This window comes from Mugil cephalus, chromosome 11 (assembly GCF_022458985.1).
Source record: "Mugil cephalus isolate CIBA_MC_2020 chromosome 11, CIBA_Mcephalus_1.1, whole genome shotgun sequence".
NCBI lineage: Eukaryota > Metazoa > Chordata > Actinopteri > Mugiliformes > Mugilidae > Mugil > Mugil cephalus.
Window position 1 is genome coordinate 12,839,856 of NC_061780.1, and position 17,059 is coordinate 12,856,914.

The 17,059-nt window shown below is 45.7% G+C and overlaps 1 protein-coding gene across 7 annotated transcripts in view; it reads left to right on the top strand.

Moving 5' to 3' along the window:
- The window catches only part of ptprub (protein tyrosine phosphatase receptor type Ub), a 160,571-nt gene that overhangs the window by 108,021 nt on the left and 35,491 nt on the right, over positions 1-17,059 (top strand). For all 7 annotated transcript variants that reach the window (XM_047597752.1, XM_047597755.1, XM_047597756.1 and 4 more), the window contains exons 8-12: positions 5,643-5,960; positions 8,244-8,353; positions 10,894-11,095; positions 12,520-12,622; positions 12,699-12,972. In XM_047597752.1, the coding sequence (XP_047453708.1) occupies positions 5,643-5,960; positions 8,244-8,353; positions 10,894-11,095; positions 12,520-12,622; positions 12,699-12,972 (1,007 nt within the window). The remainder of the gene's footprint in view (positions 1-5,642; positions 5,961-8,243; positions 8,354-10,893; positions 11,096-12,519; positions 12,623-12,698; positions 12,973-17,059) is intronic.

Sequence of the window (17,059 nt, forward strand, 5' to 3'; positions counted from 1 at the left end):
AAAACATTTAGTTATGGTTAAAGTTGAGACTGTCAATTATTTTCTTTATCTGCATATATAGAATCACGAGGTGTAATGTGCGACCTTGTGATTGGTTCAGCAGCGATAGGGGCGGGGCCTAATGTGTACAGGAGGCTTAGATTGACACGTCTAGTGTGGACCGATGTGCTGTTGAGACAGCTCCTGTGATTCAGTCTGCACTTCAGACTGAAAGATAACATCTTCTACCTCCGTTTATCCCTTTACTAAAATATTTTAGATTCATGTCAATGTGTATTTAATGAAATTTAAAATTGTGGGGGAAAGTTAAAAAGATATATATATAAAAAAAATGTTTAATCAACCAAAGATTTTGCGATCACCCCTGCAGTACCTCCACGGACCCACTAGAGGTCATGGACCCCCGGACGAAATCAACAAAACTAACAAAATATAATAATAAATTGGATTGTCAGTAAAGGGTTGCATTTGTTTTGCAATGTACCGAACTCCACTCTATGTGAGTGCACACCAGGCCTAGTGACATGTTACTATTTGCATCAACAAAGGTTTTTCTTTCGAGGGTGTTTACTTTTAAGGATGGAAGTGGTGAATGTATGAAATGTTTGACAGTAAACAAGAAGGCAAATTATAATCAAATGATCATAATTATGTTAATCGTCAGATATTAGTAATATCCATCAGGTGCTGCATCTGTGCTTTCATCCGCATTGTGTGTTTTTTGCCAACAGTCTTCGGGAGTTACTGGATGTTTACATTCTTTGTTATTCACCAACATGCAATTTGTGCATCACAGAGTCTCTAATCTTCCTCGTATGACACAAGAGTTTGATTCCTGTGTTGTTTACACTCACGTCCACTGACAGGCACTTCTGGCACATTCCTGCGTTCCAAGGGCATTCCCACTTCCTGTTGATCTACCGAATAGCGTGACGCCATTGGCAGGGCCGTGTATCACATCACCCACTTCTTACACGCACGCTGCGAAACGTAACCAAATGACTTTCCGCTCAATGTCTTTTCCACGCCAATTTGAAGCTCTAAATCTTGTGCAGTCATGTTTGGAGAGATAGTCGGCTGTTTTCTGTTCCAAAAAAAATTTTTTTGGTCTGGGCATACAGTGGATGTTGCTCTAAAGGGTCCATTATACAACAAGTAGCTCTAAAAAGGGGGATCACAGTATGCAGAGCCTGAGGGAATACAGCGTGTTAAACACAGCAAAGAAATCCACAAACATGGGGCAGCAGGATCTCCACGGCAAACTGTTCTCTGTCAGAATCACAGCTCCGCTTGGGGAAAACCTAAATTTTTTACAGGCTTATGCATTTAATCTAGTTTAAGATAATACCTGTTGGATGTGTCACTGCTTTGTAACGATGCCCGACAGCCGTAACTCTGCAGGGTCTTCCATTTGTGAGTCTATGTAATCAGCTAAAATTTAATCAGAGAGGAGCTGATAGGCGAGGTCTGAGTCGGTCGCTGATTATACTTATTTCCTGAGAAATGACACATTTGAGCCGTGAGGGAGACTTTCTGCCAGCGTTGCAGAATTGTTTTGATGACTATTTGAACGATAACAGGAAGCTAGCCTTAGCCGGACCTCTTTAGTATCTGCTGAACGAGACAAGAATGTTATTGGGCAAGTCTTTGTTTATAAAATGGCTGATTATAAACTCATCAAGTTTTATTTATGCTCGTATGACGAGGAATAAGATGAATTTTCGGTCACTCTCATTCAAAGCTAACATACCACTTAAATCTGATCTGACCTGAACTATTTAATCATTCCCAAATCGGCGTTTATCCCCCTCTTGTAGCCTTTTTCCTTTTTTTTTTTTCTTTTTTTGTTGAATGTTTTGTTGTGTCTGCTCCCGTCCGCACACACTCACTTGTCAGTGTGCACACAAGCCGGGGCGCCCCACGAGAAGATCAGCATACCAGCGAGCCACACCAGTGCTTATTTTTAAAAATCACAGGCATAGCATGAAGATTTCCGTGGCGACGACGCAGATCCACACGGGCGGTTATTATTACCGCCCGCGTCTGCATTGTGTGTGTCATAGTCCCGGGAAATGGAGAGCCGTGTGTTACCCAAAGGCAGTCTGTGGATTCGTGTTTTCCACAGTCATCACTCTTCCCTATGCCCAACGGTCTCTCCCTGCCACACACCATCCCTCACATATCGCCCTACCCTGCTCCAGTAGAGCCTCCCTGGCCTCCTCTCCAATGACATATTAAAGCTACTCTCCTCTCCCAGCAGCCAAAGACACCCCTCATTCATCAGGCACCGTGAGTGAGCTCACAGACCTCCTCCCTCCCCACGCCCTCCCCAACTCCAGAGACAAAAAATTCACAATAAAAAAAAAAGAAAAGAAAACGGTTGAAAGCGAGTAGAAGATGAGGAGTGTGGCGCGGTGGTTTTTTCGAGCCGAGAGAGTGAAACGGTGAGAGTGAGAGCGAACGTGCGAGAGGTGAAGCGAAAGAGGATTCTCAACCTACGGGAAATTACTTTCGCAGTCGCCGGTGTCGGTGTTTGCGAAAGTCACCCGAACTCAGCCTTTAATGATGTATTTACATTTCAACCACTGTGACATTAGCTTGTTCAACCATGTGTGGTTGCAGTAATACTGCCGTGTTTGCTGAGCTGTTAAACGGGGCGTTTAGATGAAGCACTGGTTCAGCACGGAGGAGGCGTGGGTGAAATTAGTTTATCCCCGTCTTTGTGTCTTATAATATTTCCTGTGAGGATTTGCGTGACTGATTTTTATTTTATTTTATTTATTTTTTTGCTTCTCATTGGCTCCTGAGTGGCTTGATCAGTGTTCACAACCTTTAGACCGCTTCAGAGCGCTCCGTTACACCCACAGCACTGTGCGGTAAACCTCCTCCACCTGGTGGTTCTCACCTTCCTGACCCTCCAGGAGGCTCCATTGACCACCTGGTTCCCAGAGCCCCCACCTCCCGTCCCAACCTCCAAACCATCTGGTCTACACTGCCCCCCTTTGACCCCGCGTTCTACTGCCGAATCCCCCACCTTGCTGTTGGACTGATTAGGTTTAAGCACGTGAAAATAGATGGCCGGTTTGGTGAGGCGGTTTCAGCGAGGCGCTAATTATCCTCTGCAACAGAAGGGATATTTGGACTCTCTTTGTATTTAGGAGCAAAGTGAATTTCCTCCCCAGAAGCTGTGTCTTGCCACCGTGACTAATCTCGCTCTTCCGTGGTCATGCTGAATATTTCCATCCTTTCCAAACACGCTGGCTGGCTGGCTGGCTGGCTGGCTGGTCGGCGTGCGCCCGCGCACGCACACATCCTCGAGCTGTCCTGGTGCGAGTGCTGTAAAACTAATGGCCGTGAATGTGAACACGGTCTCCGCCTGGCACTGATGGCCATCCAGGTGTGCCTGATGAGCCATTGCTGTGATTATCAGCACGGTGCATTAGCGCAGCTTGAAGCCCCTCAAGTAAATCACGGAGGAGAGGCTAGCATTTGTGCTGCAGGTGGTCCCCAAACTATGTTAATGGGCCTCCACCTGCTGTTGGGTCACTGAACCTTCTGGAAAGTTGCTGCCCACGATGCTCCTGGTTTCTTAAAGGGAGCCAACCCCCGGCTCACTAAAATTAGGCACACTAAGACACATTGTTCATCATATCGCTATATTCCTATGTGCATATATTTGAGATGTTTGGATTTATGTGGGTATGGGCATGCATGCCTGGATGAATTAAGTTTCACCCATCTGACACACTCCGTCGAAATCCTCTCCACACAGTCTCAGCACAGCTCTGTCCCGCTACTGCCCCCATGTCACAGTTTTAGGGGGGATAATAAACCAGAACCTGTCACATCCACTCTAATTTCCAATCTCCAGGGATCAACATGGTGCTCTGGGCTTCTGGCCATTTCAGGACGGCTGCAGTTTTCACGCCACAGGGTGCCAGAGAATGGGTGCCCGTGGCATACAGACAAACAAGACGAGGCGAGGGGGACGGGGCTGGCACAAACGTCCACTTTGAGGAAAAAACCCATAATGAGCACACTGTGGCCTCTTTGGTGCTTCTTTCATCAACTCAGCAGTTAAATGCCTCTCTTTATTTAGCCCTCGGACCGTGCAGTCTATCAACCGCACCATCGGGACAATCCTCAGTCACACTGAACAATGGAAGATTAACATTTCTTACGGCGGGCAGTCTACTGCTTCGCGATTACTCTGCCCACCCATTTATCTACTGTCACATTAGTCTGGATGAGGTTCAGATCAATGCTTTGGTCATATTTCCATCTAGCCTGAGATGCCAGACGGCAAATTAAAAGAGAAAGCTGGTGAACGCGGAGGCCTTCAGTGTAGATTGGAAGTGTCATCGGATTTAAAGAGTTCTTTCTTAGCCAGAGATAAGTTCCTGTGAAACAGAGAATATGAAAGTTGCATCTCTTAAGGGAGGAAGCGGAGACAAATAGACGGAGGAAAGATATGAACAGTCATTGCGTAAATAATTTCTTTTCATCACGAATGCGTGCACATAATGCATCATGTCTCTTAGCGAGTCCTTGCACGAGCACAAAGCCTTTCATATCCATTTTCTTAGATAACTCTCGTTCTAATGCATTAGCCCCTGCTCGGTGATGCATTACCTGCTTTATTTAAGTTCCCCGCACTAATCTGTGCTGCGGCGAGACCAACCCCCCCCCCCCCCCCCCCCCCCGCGTGTGCGCGAGTCACTGACAGAATGAAGACCTTCGGCGGCAACCTCAAACTCCACCGATCTCTCCCTGCACCCCGTATCTCCGCTGTCATCCCCTGCCTCCCCGGCCCATTACTCAACATGCCCTATTAAAAGAATAAAGTCATCCAATACATTAATGCAGCATATTGCTCGACAAAAAGGCATTGATTGTGTTAATAATGCCCCCCCCCGCCCCACACGATAAATGCCCCTTTGATATGGAGGATGTCCTTGGCTTAACTTGGCCTCTCTTCACTTTCCGACGTCCTCCCGACACACTGGCCGTTCTGTGCCTCGGCGGATAGAGGCTCTCTGTATCTTTCAGCGAGCCAACGCATTCGAGGCAGGGATATCAAAGACGGAGTTGTTGTTCTTTTTTAGTGTGTGTCAGAGAAAGTCGGGGTGGAGGGGGGGGTTAACCCAGCAGTGACCAGAATTAACTGGCCGCCATCTAAAAATATGCGAGAGGCCACCGCCATGACCCAGCAGTTAAAGTGACCAGCGGAAGTGAATGCCCTTGTGTTGGCGCTGGCGTTATTTGTGCGCGCATTAAAACCTCAGGCCAAAGGAGTCTAACTACTGGATAGTAAATTTGGTCGGTGGCACGGAGGAGGGGACTGGTGGGAGTGTGACAGCAACCCGCAGCCTGTCCGATTAATTAGTGCAGTTGGCATGAGTTCCTGCTCTGCCATCGGGGATGTGGGTGTGTGGCGCTGGCAGCGAACTGACCTCTATGTTGTGGTAGAGCAATATGGTGACTTAAAAACTGCCAGGGTAGTCCTGGGACACCAGTAACATTGTTGTTGCTGGTGTGTCCAGATTAATTATTAACCAACGCCCCCTTGTGCCTTTAAAAATATACAGTAGATGTTCCTGCTTTTGTTCCCGCATCTAATTTTTCCCCCTCATCTCTCCTAGAGCCGATGCGAGCGCTGCGAGGCCTCTCAGCCGTGGACGTCCAGTCCCGGCAGTTGTCCCTGCAGTGGGAGAACCTGGCGTTCAATCTGACGCGCTGCCACACCTACTCGGTGTCCCTGTGCTACCGCTACACCACGGCGGGAGGAGGCGGGGGCCACAACACCACGGTGCGCGAGTGCCTGGCCGTGGAGCACAACGCCTCGCGCTTCACGCTCCGCGATCTGCCGCCCTACCACGGCATCCACGTCCGCCTGTCGCTGGCCAACCCGGAGGGGAAGAAAGAGGGCAGAGAGGTCACCTTCCAGACCGAGGAGGACAGTAAGTCCGCGGAGGGGATTGGAGAAGAGACAGCGTGGTGGAGGGGAATTGGGAAATTGTAAATGGCCAAATAATAAGCACCTGATATGCAGTTACACAATTTATCAGATACACCTGGATATTAATTCAGATGCAGCAGTTCTGTTGAAGATAAAATGTAGTTTGTGGTGCTTTTGAATATAATTATCTTTACTACCTCATTTATATCAAGGGAGGCTCACTAACAAAAGAACACATATCCTTACACAGGCTCTGAGATGACAAAAAACATTAACACTTTTGTGAAAGGCGTGACACGTCTCATATCGTGGAGGTGCACTCTCTAATGTTGAAGCAGCTAATGAAGTGTGTATTTACACATTAACATCTTTCTTACTTATAGGTTACTTTTCACCTGTTATCATTCTGTCACGGACCATTTAATGTGACACTGCATATTGGCATAACGGTCACAGCAACGCGCACCGAAAACAGGCAGTGATCAGCCATAACATTAAAACCGCCGACAGGAGAAGTAAATTAACATTGACCATCTTGTGACAGTTGTGTCACAAGATCCACAGTGGTCTGCTGGGAAACCTTTGGGCCTGGCGTTCATGTGGATGTTACGTAGACATGTACCATCCACCTAAACCAGACCACTCACCCCCGCCCCGTAGCAATGACAATGGGAGCAGCCATCCGAGTAGGATGCAGTCTGACACAGACAAACACACACACACAAAAATGGTTTAGGAACAACTCAAAAAAAAACATTCCTCAGATCCCAAATTGATCAATGGGAACTGATCAATGGGTTGATCCACTGAGGCTCCTCCCCTCAACCCGTAAGATCCAGAGACCCGCACTAATAACATCCTGCTGCCAGACACCACATGACTCCCTCAGAAGGTCCATGTCCCGTCTCTGATGAGTCACAGCTGTTTTGGAGGCAGACATAGTGTCATGTCTGATCAGTGCACTGTTATATATATATTTTTTTTTTATCACGCAGAGAAGCCCAAATGACTTAAAGCCTCATGCGCCTCATTCCACTTTGTCAGCTCTCTATTCACAGATGGTTGTGACTCTCCTGATCTTAGCTCTTTGTTTAAAGAGCGCGATGTGTTAAATTCAGGAGAGGAGCTGAAGTTGTTTAAATGTTCTCACAGTGAATGTCAGAACCGAGACTACGCAGACTTCCTATAAACAAAGCTTCAGCCTCACACTTTATCTCGTGTTGTGATTTGAAGTAAATCCTCGGTGCCATTAGCGGTTAAAATACACACATCCACGTATCAATCATATTTTTCGTTCCTACACGAGGATTTGCTCAATATTTCGAAACGTTAACACTTCTAACACCTCCGCTCCCTCCCAGCACATTAATACGGGGAAGGGTGACCATCTGACTGGGGCTGAATCAGCATTACAAAAGATCCTTTTCATTTTCAGATGAAAATAACATAAAAGGGAAAACGTTACATCTGAGACTCTGGCAATCCTGAGATAGGATTTTGCGCTTATTTCTTATCTCCCATTATGCCTTTGTGCCGTATCACATCGTCTGCATGGTGTCTCAGGGAGAAATCAATTCTGCCGTGTAAAAAAAAAAAAAAATCAAAACAAACAAGGTTTTTCACAAAGAGATGTAAAGAGCAGCGATGGGAAAAGATCAACTCGGAGGGAGGAAGTCGGAGTGTGAGATATTTTTTTTCTCCCGCTCTGATAAAGATGGATTTATATACGTATAGCATACTCCCAATTATACCCTCTTTTCCAAAAGTCTTAATAAGCAACTTTGTCTGCCAGACTAAGTCAATTTTAAAATAACAGTCAACTCAGCTGTTTGGCTTTTGCTTTAGCCTTGCGCTTAAATCACACATAAATGTCTTCCTCTGCACACTGCGCACACAACTTCACTGAACGGCCCAAAAACTTAGTGTATAGTTGAACGTTCAGCCGCTCAAGGCCACTCAGATGCACACTTAGCAGCCAGCAGCTGATTTATTCATCAATGTGTTTCAGCTTTGATTGAGGAAAGATAGAAAACGATATTTAGTTTCCTGTTTTCATCCTCTTGTCTGCGGCGTGGCTCCATAATTTAAGCAGTTCATAAATTAACCGCGTCCTTATCTGATGTTCTCTGCCTGCTGCTCTCTTTCTGTCCGTCTGCGAGTCTCGCCGGGTGCGTTGTTCTGAGCCGCTGTGACATTCGCGTCTGTGATATTGACAGGAGAGCCTCATCGCGGGATTAGCGCCTCAATTTCCCTGACAAATGTTTGTTCTGATAATTTCTTACAGTTCCCGGGGGCATCGCGCCAGAGTCGCTCACCTTCACCCCGCTGGATGACATGATCTTCCTGAAATGGGAGGAGCCTGTCGAGCCCAACGGCCTCATCACGCAGTATGAGGTGAGCCCGCTGAAACGCCCGAGTGCTGTCGCTTAAAAAATCTAAAAAGGTAGCTGAAACTGCCGATGTGGTAGCATTGCGATGTAAAATGTTCGTCGCCAATGGGGAAAACTGTGCAGTGAATGTCGCAGGAACAAAACTACTTTTCTTAAATTCCTCTGGTGGAGGCATACAACTGCAAGGCAGTCTTTTTACTCGACATTTCTATATTACTGTAATCCCTCACAGTGTATTTAGCTAATGCCAGCCTTTGCCCACGGGTCCGTGCTTGAGGGAAGCACTCGCTGAAGTTAAAAGGTACAAGCTACCTGGCTTTGCAGCTGAGGTTACTGCACATAAAGCCAATTTTTAATCCATTAGTTTTGTGTTTTTTACGCTTATCTTTGTGGCTTTTTTGAAATAAAGAATAAAAAATAAAACACTGAATTCTCTTAAATCCATCGACGGCACGGAGAAAGGAGCCATAACCTATGGGGAAATGAATAGATAACCACCAGAGGTTGTACAGTATGTTGCAACTTCGAATGGAGAACGCCTTGTTAGTAACAAACCAGCCATAACCTCAGACAGCAGACAACTGTAATTCACCAAAAATCGGCGGCAGCGGGGAGCAGACGAGAAGGCAATTCTGCCAGAGAAATAAAAAATGGCTACTTGCCAGATTCTTCGCTCTCCCAGGGAAGGCATCAGCTTCGCAGCGTCTGGGGGGGAAGGAACGCGTCTGCAGCATAGGTGGTAAAGCACTAATGATTAATGTTAACATCCAAGATGTGCTGTGTTATGCGAGAATCTGAGAAGGAGCAACTGCTGGTTTTGGCCCCTTCTGTCGGGTTGCTGGCATCACATGTGGCTGGATATTAAATCGTTGCCGTATGCTCGTGATGCATATTCATTTAGTGTATAATGCCATTTCATGCTGGTCTGAAATAATGAAACGGAACTATAATGTGCTGCAGCGAACATGTCCAGCTCCACCGTGCCCTCAGTGTTTACGCCGGCGTGAGGATAATCTCCCCCGACATAATACAGTTTTGGTATTTTGCCTGTGCCTGTTCTCTTGGTAGTTTTTGTGCACAAAAATACTTCCCTCTCCTACTTGGTGAGCTGTTATCAGTGTCACTGTGACTGGTACAGCACGTATGCAGTTTGTGCTTCATCGCTAAACCACTCCGCTGCAGTAATTTTTATTTTTCCACCCGAACCTTTTAGTGGATCGGTGCCTATATTATAAAAATAGCAGCAGTGGTTGGAGACCCTCTTGCTGACCTTGTTTCACGTGGTCGGGACTTAGCACCCTCCTTGTCCTATTGAAATACAGCCTGGCAGCATTAATCAATAGCGTTTGTTGTGGCGTAGGGCTTCCATTTAGCTGGATAATGATTTTGTATTTACTGTATGTCCCGAGTAGGCCTGCCCACCTACCCTGAGTCGTCTTTCCCCGGCTCTTGCAATGCCGCGTCAAGGATATTGTTAAACAGGATTTCTGTTTTGTCATTTGGAGTAGTGGCTGCGCAGGATTTTTTCGCTTTTGTAGTGTTGATCTGCCTCATCTGGCAGAGAAAGCTTTATACAGAGCAGTAGAAATCCTCTCCGTTTCCCTCAGATTGAACCATTGACCGCTCCTGCCTGAGCCTATCGACCACAACGGCGTCCTGAAAGCGCAGCGCCTCGCTCTGTGTAGCGTCTGGCATGTTTTTTGTCTGCCTTTGTAGCAGAAACAAAAGCGGCCTATCCGAGTTTAGTCACCGGACTAGCTCATAATTCTATCTTTACACTAAGGAGGCGTGAGCAGGCATTAAGCTCTTCTTATGATAATCAGAAAAGCTTCCGGCTTGCCTTGAGTGGCGGCCTCAGCGTATGCGCGCGTGCATACGTTTGCGTGACGCACACGTGCGAGCGTATACAGTTCACAGCGAGCGCGTGTGTTCGCTCCCTCAATGAAGTGGCTCTCCTCCAGCTCTAATGTGTTTCCTAATATGCTCACCCTTGTCTGATTGCAGTAAGGTCATCTCATTTAGCTCTCCGCTGTTTCAAAGAATATAAGTGGGAATTCTCATGAGGAACAGGCCGGGCAAATCACCTCTTGAGGAAAAACTTTAGAAAAGATTTCACTTTTATAAAAGGACACTCATGCGCAGCACTTTTTCAGTCTTAGTAATAGTCCATTTAACTCACAAACACTGAGCGGTATTGATTGAAACACTCGAACATTTCGTGTGCCGTCCTCAGATTTTGGCTTTTTGCTGCGTGTTTCTTCGTCAGAATATTAACTATTGAATGAAACTCCAGGTTGCTTCTAAGCCAAGCTACGGTGACAATGATAATTATGTCCTATTCATCTAAAACCCGCATGAGCACTGTATTTTGAGTAGCAAACCTCTGCTTTTGACCGAGCCGCCCGTGCACGTAGTCAATGACCTCTGCTGATCTGTGAAAAGCTCCAAAGTGAATCACTTGACATTTTGTTAGCAGCTACGGTAACAAAGCACAACAATGCTACAATGCTACCCTGAGTTTTTTTTTTTTTCCTCCCCTCACAGATCAGTTACCAGAGCATTGAGTCGTCTGATCCAGGAATCAACGTCCCGGGACCGAGGAGAACAGTTTCCAAGCTCAAGAATGAGACCTACCACATGTTCTCCAACCTCCACCCTGGAACGACCTACCTGATCTCCGTCCGGGCCCGAACGGTGAAGGGTTTCGGCCAGACTGCCCTCACCGAAATCACCACCAACATCTCAGGTACCTGCACCACTGCCAAACAGAAACGGAAGCTTCCCGTGTTCTCTCTTTGCCATCAGTGCCTATCAGCAATGCAGCATGCAGGTAGAACTCTGAGGCTTCACCCACTGTGTGCTATAATTAGGATGCAGGTTTTCTTTCTTTTGACCTCGGCATCTTCTCCCCTCGCTGAGCCAAAACTGCTGCTCCCCGAGTGCAAGAGCTATTTTCCATTTGCCTTTCCACACTTGAAGCACGCTGTCATCTCGCAGTCCTGGAGCCATAAATTAACTCGTAGAAAGCAGAGAAACACCACAGAGGTGAACACTGCTGCGTGTTATGTATAAAGAGAGATGCAGCACATTCCTGGGACCGAAATGACACCGCGGAGAGAGGCTCAGAGCTTATTACCGGTGATGGAAATTTTTTCCGCCTTCATGTTTCTCTTTCCTTTTAATGATGCATTTGTGCTTGTTACGGGATGGGATTACACCTCTCGGGAACACACAGCACGGCCACTCCCACCCTGTCGCGCTCGCACATGTACTCTGACTCCCTCCCTGCCCCTATCTGTGTGCAGAGACGCCGGGTACGTTTAATTATAGATTTAGTTCAATTGCAGCTTACTGGCTGTACATCAGACAGAATTCTGGCACAAAGACAGACCGCCGATAGAGTCCAAGAGTCTTCCCAGATCATCCTCAACCCCTTCCACCGGCCCACAGTGCAGAACTTTCACTTGCACTGAGCGTCTCTCAAATGCGCGCTGACAGCTAGCAAACACTGAACACCTTCAGCAGCCACTACTGTCAGCGTCTTCAAGCAGCACCCGCCGGGGAGCACCCTACTACACACCTTTCCTCGTTCGCACGTGCAGCACATTCAGATGCGCGCACCGCCACAATTATCCTTCAGACGGACTATCTGGCAGCGGGCGTCAAGCCCTCTTTTAGTTCCGCAGACCTTTAATGTCAACAAATGCGCGTCCAGTTTTCCTTAATGCCTCACCTTAATTGACGCCGGCTCTTTTCTGCCGCGGCATTAGCAAACTGCCTTTTAATATGATAATTATCGATTCCCCCGCGAATAGTTTGCTCTCGTTCCCCCTCGCTAATTGACTGCTGATATGAAAGAGGAATGCGCCGCCACATCTCCGGGGGAGGAGCGCGACTTTTGCCAAGCCCTTTCAAACGAGAGACCCATTCAATTCGGCCTCTCTTCCGTGTTTTTTTTAATTGGACCTGTAGCCAAGACAACTAGTAGGGAAATTCAAATATTGGTCTGAGTGCGGGGAACAGGGGTGTATCATCGGTCCTTCACGCCGACAAATGAATGGCATGTTTATGCAGGAGGGAGTCGGGATCACAAATGAGCACTGGCACCAAGGTGAGATGTGCATTTGCCTTCATTATGTCTGACGTGGAAACTTTGTTACGCGTCCGCAGCTCCCACTTTTGACTATGGAGACATGCCGTCCCCCCTGAGCGAGACGGAGAGCACAATTACTGTCCTGCTGCGTCCGGCCCAAGGCAGAGGAGCACCTGTCAGGTGAGGGGATCCTCTCATGTACATATTCTTTTCTTTTTTTTATGATGACTTATTAAAATATCCATTCTGTGTCCAGCACGTACCAGGTGGTGGTTGAGGAGGAGACTGTGAAGAAGGTGAAGAGGGAGCTGGGGCTTCAGGAGTGTTTCCCGTTGCCCATGTCGCACGGTGAGGCCCAGGCCCGGGGCACCCCACACTACTACACCGCCGAGCTGCCCCCCAGTAGTCTGCCAGAGGCCAGTCCCTTCACAGTGGGCGACAACCACACTTACAACGGCTACTGGAACAGCCCGCTAGACCCCCGCAAGAGCTACCTCGTCTACTTCCAGGCAATGAGCAACTTCAGAGGGGTGAGTGATTCCGAGCTGCCAGCTGTGGTGTAGCAGCTCTGGCAAACCCTTCATCATCTCGCTGCAGAGGAACTCTGAGCCAGTGACAAGTGGTGCTAGTGGGCGCCGGGATTTACAGTGCTAATGCTGTGTTTGATGTTATAGGACAGTTGGCATTGTGACAACCTTTGAAAAGGCATTATGCAGGGACGGGCGTTGTCGGATGAAAACAAACTGAGCCAGCATTGTAGCCGCTCGAAAATGACCAATGTTTCCGTCCCATCGCTTTGATTCTTTTGCAAACAAAAGATGTCTGCAACAGGAATTACTCGAATACATTACTTATGGCTGGAAAAGCAGCGATTAGCTAGAATTAGAGTAATTAGGGTTAGAGTAAACATTGTACTTCATTTGTCTTTTTCTTCTCTTCTGTCTTATTCAGTCCTTCTCTGTCGCGTTACCTCTTGTTCTTGTCTCCTCCACTCTTTCTCTCTGCACTTAATCAGTTGATTATGTCTGAAAATAGCCTGTGATTAGTGGCCAGAGTAAAACAGGACTAAATGGAAAGCTTTTACATCACTACATTTCGGATTGGATTTTGGATTTTGAAAAAAAATTAAACTTGGTCAGTTTCGCTAGTTGAGAAATGGAATGTTGTTCCACACCGCTGTGTTTCCTTCAAAAAGACCTCCAGCCCTGCCCAGAGGATGCCACTTTACCTTTCCAAATTCCATTACAGGAAGAGCTGCTTCCTGGGTGAGGCAATTACTTAAGGATAATTGGGCACAGGTGCAGATGATCAGAGGTGGAAAGCTGCTGCTTTAATATTCACAGTCTGGCAATGTTGCTGAGAAAAGTTGCCGCAGGTAGCGCAGCATTCTGTGATTATCATAGCGTGGGAATAAATACATGCAAGATGGATCACTGGAGTCTCTTTGAGTCCTGTCAGTATCTTTCTCTCTCTCTCTGTTTTTTTTTTTCATTTGCATTGTGTGCTATAAAGTCCCGTGAACAGAGCTGAGTGGCTCAACTCCACCAGAAGCATCTTTTTCCAACTCAGTGGAGAAACACACAGAGGTATTGCAGTGTGAGCACTCCACACAACTAGGCTACTAAGAACGGGATTAGATAGGGGAGGCCTGGCTTTACTGGCGGATGGGATTAGGTTTTGTTTTGCCTGGCGGGTGGCCAACATCCATGACCCACAATGAAGGGAGCGCAGTGCCAAATCACATATCCAACGCCGTCCCCAGCCTTCCAAACCAAGCTGCCTCCTTCGACTTACAGTAGCAGTCAGTGTTAAAATCTGGGCGCCAGCCTCGCGTTGGTGCTGCAGGGCCGAAAAAGTCCCACTTTCTAAAAGTCACTGTTTCAGAAATACGATTTCAGCAGAGCAGCTTGTTGCAGTGTAACCCACACATGTCAGAGCGGCGGGCAAAAGACACAAGCACGGCGCGAGCTAACACGAACGGAGGGAAGAAAGTGTCACATGCATAACGGAAAATAAGTTTTAAAAAGCATAAGATAGCAGTAATTAGACTCTCAACAAACCAACTAATTACACAATGGGACACTTTCCCCGTTAATGATATTATTAACATTTCGGAGTTATAATTTTTCACCTCACACAGTCGTTTGACAGCAGTCATAAGCAAGCGTTAATTAAAACAGTCTATTAAAACCATGAAGCAGATGCTCATGTTTTGGTGTGGTCTGTGAGGACCAGGGGAGTAGCAGGAAAATGCTAAATGTTTTTGTTCTGTTTTGCACCATCCTGCTCGTGATCTGTGGGCATATTTGCATTATAGGTCTTTTAAATTTTAGCACCGTGCTCACACTGTCACAGAAATGTAGGACAGGGAAGAGAGTTTTAGCATTCGAAATTAGATTTAGCACAGAAGCACGAATGCATTCAGCGTATGTACTGGAGGATATTTTTGTTGTGGATATTGTGTGCAGAAGAGGCTAGCATAATTACCTTAAGCCCACTCATTTTAGTCGGGAAAAAAAAACTGCACCTGAAAACATCAGAAAAGTAACACATTTACTGTTGAGGTTTCCTCCATATGGAAGTGGTGTCATATTCGGCAGTCATTTAAGGTTTCTGCACAGTGAATTATTTATAAAAATGTAAAATGCAATCGACAGCCTCCTTATTTCATCATTTAATTATGCACCTCATTAAATCGGTCTGTTCAAGTTTGTGTTTGCCTTTGTGCAGGGGAGACGCTGCACCTAATTCTCTACAACAGTGACAGTGGTGGGAAATAGTTTGAACAGCACACGGGGCCCATAATATTTGGCATTTACTCATGCTAATTATCTGGAGATGGCTGTCAAGCCTCTGTAATTGCTTTGATTGATCCATCCAAAGAGGTACTTGAAAGACTGTGGCTGCAGATTGCGGCTTTGCAGGCCGCAGCGTCGCCATTTCTAACATCTACACTTAGATCTTTCAACTTAACAAACGCGCACACTGACACGCATGCACAAACACACACACACAGCGGGGCTGCGTGTTGCATGTTGGCATTTGTGTTTTGTAATAAGAGCTGCCAGGAACCTCCAGCCCCTCTGGCTTGACTGCCACTGTACCGAGAGGCATCTGATGTGTATCCCACAATCTGGATCTTGCCAATTAACTCTAATGCTGAGCTGGTACACAATGATTTAGATGCGCATGTCACAGAATATGCTTCTATCCATCATAAACAGTCTGTTTTATTTATTTATTTATTTTTTTGTCGCTTGCAGTAAATAGATGTAAATGCGTTGGCCTTAATTTGCCAAACCCTCTAAAGATGGAATGCGTGAATGATTTAAAATGCCTTCTCCATGAAAGAGGCTCAGGTTCAAATTAATCAGCTTTTCTTTTTTTTTTTCTTTAAGGAAAATGTTTTTCTGTAATTGAATCAGCAGCTGGAAAGCCCAAAGTTACCACTCAGCACTTCCAGGGACAGCTAGGGTATAAATGAAGCAGGGCTGCACTTTTAAACAATTTGATTAATGATTATTAATTAAAACGGGAAGATAATCAGTAGCACTAGGGATCAATTTCTGTTTTGCTGTGGAGAAGAGCTTTCACACATTGATGCTCCGTCTCGGTTTGAATACAGCTTTATTCCCATTCAACCACAACCTGATAAGTACGAATAACATTTATTTCAACGGTTGTTATATCATGTAATTCTTTGGTTTGTGACCAAATAGCTGCAAAATATATGACATCTGGAACAGACTCAGCTACACTTTGTTCGTTGTCATGCCAACATCCTAAACTAAGATGGTGGACATGGTAAACATTGTTGCTGCTAAGCATTAGCAAGTTAGCACTTTCAAAATGTTTCCACACTAGCTCTTTTGCCACTTGAGAAATTACAATAATATGTCTTTGTGATATAATTTCTAATACATTGTTTTATGATGATAATTAGAAATATATGACATTCATATCTGTCTAAGTTGTACTTTGTTGCTTATTAGTTAGCATGCTAGCATAACCATGGCAAACACGGTGAACAATATTTCTGCTAAGCATTAGCATGTTAGCATTGTTACAGAACCCATGTTATGATGTTGACATGTACATTTTTTTTATCACATATCTTATTACATACATACATTAACTTTTAGCCGATTATCAGCTCACAAACACAAAAGGCACCAACTGCAGTTTAATTTAATGTTCGCATACAGTATGCACATACAGTGTACGCAAAAGAGGCTTCAAATAAGATTCAAATAAGATAAGAAGTCACATTTTCAGCTATATAAAATTAATGACACCACATTAATCACAACACACTGCCCTTCTGTTTGTTGATTTATGTTGATTTATAGTGGTCATAATGAAAACATAAACACCACTGCAAGAAAAGACACCTCATAAAATGCATTTTTCTGATCGTGCATGTTCTGCAGTCATGCTGCCTGACTGACAGGCAACATGTTTGCGTACAGTTTGTTTCTGCATTTTCAGATCAAACCGTCGAGTTAAGAAATTGTTTTAGTGACGGTGAGAAATGGGAAAAAAATAAATAAATAAAAAGAGGCAATTTAACTGGAGTTTGAGGAAAGCGCTTTTTGCTCATTTCCGAATGAGCAAATT